This window comes from Pseudorasbora parva, chromosome 25 (genome assembly GCF_024679245.1).
Source record: "Pseudorasbora parva isolate DD20220531a chromosome 25, ASM2467924v1, whole genome shotgun sequence".
Taxonomy (NCBI): domain Eukaryota; kingdom Metazoa; phylum Chordata; class Actinopteri; order Cypriniformes; family Gobionidae; genus Pseudorasbora; species Pseudorasbora parva.
Window position 1 is genome coordinate 23676550 of NC_090196.1, and position 7427 is coordinate 23683976.

General features: G+C 36.8%; 1 protein-coding gene across 1 annotated transcript; it reads right to left on the reverse strand.

Annotated features, from left to right (window-relative positions):
- Window positions 1-7195, reverse strand: map1lc3b (microtubule-associated protein 1 light chain 3 beta). Its single transcript, XM_067435901.1, has 4 exons — window positions 6970-7195; window positions 3105-3160; window positions 1506-1612; window positions 1-1419 (listed from the first exon to the last, which is right to left on the reverse strand). The coding sequence occupies exons 1-4, from the start codon at window positions 7007-7009 to the stop codon at window positions 1245-1247; spliced, it is 378 nt and encodes a 125-aa protein (XP_067292002.1). The 5' UTR covers window positions 7010-7195; the 3' UTR covers window positions 1-1244.
- Between the last annotated feature and the right edge of the window lie 232 nt (window positions 7196-7427).

Sequence of the window (7427 nt, forward strand, 5' to 3'; positions counted from 1 at the left end):
TGCATATTCCTCTTTTATTTTTAAAATATCAACAGAAATAGAAGTGTAATATTGCTGTCATTCTGAGCAGAAGAAACATAAATTAGCTCAGTTCGATAATGAGTTAAACTCTCATTCAAACAGTCACTTTTGTAAATTGCACAATAGTATCACACATGAATGTGTTTTTTTTACATGAACAAAAACATCTCTTTAAATAAGAGCAAGTAAATTGCTCAGGAAAAAAGGCATCTAAGCTTATCTGTACACATTACTGTAAAACATACAGATGGAAATAGTACGACAGCTCACGGTTATGTATTTATAAAGGTGTAAATAATCCTCTAATAAAATTGAAAGTCTAAAAGCGTGCATCTACAAGGGCAAGGATGTTCGGGCAGCACCCGTGTCCATGAACTGAGGCCACAATCTCTAAAGCCACATTCATTCACTCAGTGTACCATTGGTTATAATTCTATTGTCCTTCCTAAGCTTGCACTTTTAAAGCTTCACACACTACAATCAAAGCAGAATTTCTTGCATTTTGCTATTTATTTCCTTGGGTACGTCCCACTGGATCCTACTTCAAATATCAAGGCAAGTAAGACGTCGTTTTGAACCTTGACTCACCCAACGAGTAGTGAAATCCAAGAACCTCAACGCGCATGACCCAATTAGCAAAAATCTCAAGGGGGAGGCGAAAAGACTTCTAACAGGAGAATGGAACAGCAGAAAACACACCTACAGGTAAGGAAAGGCTGTCGAAATCAACAAATAACGAGATTTGACGGACAACTGGAGGGGTTAAAGGTCAACAGAGTGTGCTGGCAGCAACACGACCCCTCCAAGCTGAAATGGACCTAACGAATAACCTCCAAAACTATTTGGCCGCCTTACGTTACACAAGATGCCATTTTGTAAATTTAACCGCTAAGTTAAATAGATGATTCCATCTCTACACCCAGAAATCTTTCGTTCAAGCCTGGAGCATTAGTCCAACTTACCTTAACCTGTCCTACAACCTAAACACAAATGACTCCTCATCCATTTTGAAAACAGAAGGGAGTCTAGGTTAAAGGGCTGAGACGTGGAAAGTTAGGATTGAGCTATGGACTAAAAGTGACCAAATGACTTGAAGTTCAGATGTTTCCTGTCTGGATGGGAATGTGGATAGGGGTATATGTAGAGAAAAGGTCTAGAGTTCAGGGTAGGTTGTATCATTGTCCGAGAGTGAAAGCCAATCGGTTTGCCCTTTTTTTTATTTTTTACTGAGTAAGCACAGTTCCAAATGTCTCCTGGGATGCGTAGACCATGTACAGGAAGCCGTCCTCGTCTCTCTCGCGCTCGTAGACCTCAGAAATGGCAGTGGACACAGATACCATGCTGTGACCATTGACAAGCAGGAAGAAAGCCTGGTTGGAGTTGAGCTGGAGGCGTCTCCTATTAAAACCAGAAATGTGTTAGCACAGGTTTTTTTTCTTTTTCTTTCCAAAATAATAATGAAAGGCAAGAGGTTAAGACATTACCTGATTATCTTAATAAGTTCGCTCATGTTTACGTGGTCAGGAACTAAAAACTTAGTTTTGTCAAGAATCGGCAGTTGCTTCTCTCCCTTGTATCTTTCAATGATGACCTGAAAAAGATTAATTTTAAAGTTTAGCATATATGCATAAAAATATTTCATTTGAAGCTGATAAGCTGGACCAAATAGTGAAGGAATGCAAAAACACACAAATATTAGCACTGTCAAATCGATTATAATGTATTTATAATTATACACTGTACACACATTATGTAAACACACATAATGACAAAAGTTTGGGGTCACTAAGTTTTTTTTTATGTTTTAAACTAATGTCTCATGCTCAGCATGGGTACATTTATTTGATCAGAAATTCAGTAAAAAGTAATATTGTGAGTATTACAATATCATTTTTCTATTTTAATATATTTAATGTAAAAAAATTATATTCCTGTGATGGCAAAGCTGAATTTTTAGCATTGTTACTCCAGTCTTCAGTGTCACATGATCCTTCAGAAATCATTTTAATATGCTGATTTGCTACTCAATAAAAAAATTCCTCATCACTGTTAAAAACTGTTAACTTAATAAATTTGTTGGACACATTTTTTTTTAGGATTCTTTTATTAAAGTTGAAAAAGAATGGCATTTATTTAATATAGCAATATTCAATAACTTTATAAATGCCTTTACTGTCACTTTTGATCAAATGAATGGATCCTTGCTGATTAAAAATATGAATTTATTTTAAATAAACAGACCCTCAAACTTTTAAATGATATATATGTCATTTTTAAATTAGATTGAAATATTTACAATGTTAACTTTGTCCAATACTGTCTGGTCAAACACGTCCATTAAAAAAAGTAATATTTGTGTGTCCGGACATTCCCATTCAAAAGAGCTGCTGTGGGTGCTGGTTTGTGTCTGTTCAGCAGATGGGAAGTTAACCACTCTATCCTGGTTTAGCTCGAATAACAATTGATTCTGGTGACCCGGAGGCGCTGTCAATAGAGGTGACACTTGGCTATAATACCAATGACTGGTCTTTAAGAGGCCGATAAAGACCCTATACATACATGCAAACGCAGGCATTCATATGCTAGTTGTTTAACTAGGTCTATTGATAACCATTCTTTTGAGATTATCCATAAGATTAACCTATTATGCCCAATTCACACAGCTGAGCATCCTTTAAACTTTTACACAAAGGCCTCGATCCTGAGGTCATCTGCTTTTGGGCCAATTGCTTTATTTCTTTTTTGTGTTCTGCAGAAAAAGGAAATCATACAGACTTGGAACGGCATGAGGATGAGTAAACAATGAGAGATTTTTATTTTTAGAGTGCTTGAACTATCCCTTTAAATCCAGTGTTTTGTGACAGTAAATTGATAGGATGCAATGAGCAATTCTATTTTAAGCACACCTAGAACAAACAAGGAAAATATGACCACATTCTAATAATAATATTCCTTTAAATTTACATTTAAGGGTCTATACTGGTATAAAACATTTTTTTCCCATACTAAGTGTGGAAGCCTTTTTAATTGGTTATCAATTTAAATTTTCATCTCCACCTCCACAAACACACACATCTGCTTACCGGGATCTTGTTTGGATGCTGTTCCCGGATCAGCCGTACATCCTCCACCCGCTGCTCTGTAGAGAAGAAGCAGAAGCCGGATATTAGATACAGGCAGATCACAATACAGGATGCATTAAACCATGGGCATTTCACTGGGCTGGATATGGGTCTCAAATATCAATCCATTCTCTAATGGACCAAGTTTAATTGTGTTTAACATGTCCATGTTAAACTGGTCAGCTCTATTCTGTAGTTCAGATTCAACCGAACAGGGAAGGGCATCGGTGCAATGAAGGCTCTGTTCCAGATGAAATCGTTCTGTTGGCATTGGAGGCGAGTTCGAGGGTGTGTAAATAATGACAGAATATCTATTTTTGGTATGCTATCCCTTTAAGGACACACTCAACAAGACTCCAGTGTTTATGTCTGCTCTCTCTTTCTTAAATTGCTTGGAATATTACTATTTCTTTGTATACATAAGCATTTGTTCCGCATAATTTTCTTTTAATGAGTTAATGAACAGAAATGCAGAAGAAACAGGGAAGTCCTTTGTGTGTCATGCTAACTAGACTTTGAACAAAAGACATGACTCAGCTCAGCATGAGTAGACAAGAAGACAGTATCTACAGCAAACATAAAACAATAAAATGGTGATTCTGGAAAACACTTTAGGAAATGTGCGAGTAACGTTCATGAAGCTGAGCACATGTTGCTGATGTATAACACGTGCATATTGAGCAACCTTGGTAACTTTGGGTGGCTGACAAATAACCACAATCATTTCCGTAATACTCGTTCTTCAGTTTCGTTTTAAGGCATGGTTCATCCTTTTTAAGACGCTTTAATCACTGTAGCTTGAAGGGATAATTCACCCAAAAATTTAAATTAGCCCATGATTTACTCACCCTCAAGCCATCCTAGGTATATATGCCATTCTTCTTTCAGATTAATACAATCTGAGTTATATTAAAAAATGTCATGGCTCTTCCAAGCACAATGATGGCAGTGAAGGGCTGTTTCTGTTTTGAACTCCATAAAAGTGCATCTAAAAGCGCTTAACACAGCTCCAGGGGTTTACAAAGGCCTTCTGAAGCAAAGCGATGTGTTTGTGTAAGAAAAATATCCATACTTAAAACTTTACAAACTTTAATCTCTAATTATCTGTTGTACGCAAGTTCATGATAGACCGTTCCAATGTAGGACAAAAACAAAGCATTTTAGAACCATCATATAATTAGCATTTACATTACTCAGGTAAGACGACAGTCATTATGTTTGGTATGTGTTTCTGGGTCCGATTCATCCACGTTCGATTTATTAAACGGATTCAATTTCTTTCTTTCTTTCTTTCTTCTTTTTTTAAAGACTTCTACTTGAGAACTACATCGCTGATAACATTTTCTTGTTTGAGCTGGTTATCATCACAACATTGGTAAGGTAACCCTGCTAACACACGACGTAACAGTTACGTAATTTATTCGTACTTTTTGGTAATTTCATGACTTACCAACTGACAACGTAGTCTCAACGTCGCATGCCTGTAATTTCCTTACCATAAAATTACCTTCTCACAACGTTGTCAGTACGATCTCTGAACGTCAGAATATTACCAACAACGTTCCAGATACGTACTCTACACGTAATATTTTGGTAATTTTATGACTGACTGACAACGTAACTACAACGTTGCATGCCTGTAATTTTCTTACCATAAAATTACCTTCTCACAACGTTGTCAGTACGATCTCTGAACGTTACAATATTACCAACAATGTTCCAGATACGTACTCTACACGTAATATTTTGGTAATTCCATGACTTACTGGCAACGTGAATGCAACGTCACCTGCTCGTAATTTCATTACCATCATTGCAAGTTGTTCTGATTGGCAGAATTTGCTATTTAAAATGTGTAATTAAATGTCAGACAAGATTAAAATTACCCTTAAGATTATTGTTTATTTTAAACAATTAAGAACACAATCTTTTTATATATAAAATATAAAAGTGACGTGTCACGTGACACGATGCGCGCGCCTCCACAACTGAGTGTGTGCGCGCCGTAGGCAATATTATCAACAGCAGTTAATTTTTCTGGAGTGTTAAACTTTTTATTGCATAATATTTCATAAAAAAACGTTGGAACAATGACAGATATGGTCTCTCTACATCTAATTTAACAGTAGTAGAGACTGAACGAGAACGCGCTCGCCCGGTGGCAGTTGGGAGTTGCCATGGCAACCGTAAACACACAAACAAACAGCTAGAGAGGACCAGAGGACAGCCTCGACATTTCGCTCTCGTTTTATCGCCAGTTATCTAAAAAAAAAAGTTCAACAACGGTGTCAGATTGGTTAAGTAATATTACCTACAGTCTACTTTAAGTATTTATGTTAATATTTATACCTATTGTTACATATTTATGTGGTATTTTTCCTGAATCATTTGAAATGTCAACTAGCAAACGGTAACTTACGCTAGCACAGCATAACTTATGTTATGTTTAACATTATAATGCCGAGCATCTTGAATGCTTTTATTCATGTTCTGCTGTATCTCCGATATTTTTGTTAAATAATTTGGGTGTTTTATTCTTCGTTTTTGTGTGTTTTTCAAAATAAATGAACTGAATGAACTAAAGTCACATTGAGTCTGCATTCGTCATTCACATTCATTGAAATAGCCTTTAAATTAGTTTGGGCAAATGAGGACATAACATACAGCATGTCCGCCTATTGAAAAATGAATAATTATAAAAATTACCAACTGATTACCAACACACAACTAATAGATCCATGACGTTGCCACAACGTTGCAGTTACTAACTGGCAACGTTACAATGTTACGTTGTGACAACGTATCTGGGAATTTCACTTTTCCAGTTGTCACAACGTAACTAGTTACGTCACCACGACGAAAGTTTAGTCAGCAGATTACGTTGCAGTTACGTAACAGCCACGTATTTGTGTTAGCTGGGAAGGTGGGTCATTTACGGGCTGATAAATGATTTGTTTATAACGTTAGCTATTTCCATCAAGAAACGGGGCCTTTGTAAAAACTCAAATACTCCCTTAAGAGACCAAATAAGTAGGCTACGGCGCTATGAATAAAACGCCCAACATGTTAAGTCTTTGACGTATATTTTCCACCTCAGTCCCAAAACGGGATGAAAACAAATAACCTTATGAAAAAGGAAACAAAAACGTCGTTTTGCCTTCAAACAGGCCTGTTCTGTTCTGAGCGCAACGACGACAATAACTGTAACATTATTATTACTATTTTTTTAAGTGTCGAGTTTATCTGAACAATATCTAAATTAAATATAGCCTATATAATATTGATTCGGTTTCGTTGTTTACTCGAGTCCTTCCAAATAACCTTAAACGACGAGTCCCATCCCCCAATCCTGCAGCGTACGTTAGTGTTTAGCTAACATCTGCCCACAAACAAAGACATTGCGACATATATTTTGGTTTGGGTACGTTGAAAATAAAGTAGTAACGTTAGTCATTCTTAATGTTATTTGTTATGAGTCTGCATGTCTCTATGATTGTACAGCCTGAACATTAAGATAGCGACACGGCCGACACCCTTATAACCCAGTTTGACTTGACTGTATAGAGCAACAAAACCGCAATTTTTTAAAACGCAATACACATTTATAATAGAGGATGTGTATTACATTTCTACATACTTAAATACAACAACTACTTGACTAGGTATTGCTGTATACAAGTTACAATATCATAAATAAATGACAACCATGAACTTTCCCTGAATATACGTTAGTATAGTGATCATGCTGTAAAACCAATACTGAGGATTTTATATTTAAATACAGTATAAAAGCGAATCTTTGGTGATATGAACTTGATGCACTTACCAAATGTCCTCCTTTGTTTAAATGTCTTTTCCGAAGGCATGTTTAAATTTAAATTAGACACAGTTTTCTTTAGGCACACCTGCCTAATTTAGTTTGTTTTCTATCCCTGAACAGATCGTAAACTGTAATGTGTTTTATAAAGCGAAATCGTATAATTCAGTTGCGTGTCGTTGCTTCGTCCCGTGTGAAGTCTCTCTTAGCCAGCAAAACAAACTAGTCAGCTGACCGATGACGTCACGGGCGCATATGCTGCCATGGGGAAGGGAAGAGCTTGAGGTTAGTCATAGGCCCTGTCCCAAATGGCACATTCATGTGCACTTGCGCACAAGATCGTAGAGTGTCCCATTCGGGTGATATGCGCACTTCAGCAGAGCCCGCAAGTTTGACTTCTACGCGGCAGTCAAAGCGGCATTATGTTGTGAAAGTGCGGACATAGAGGAAGACCGTGAGGGTTTAGC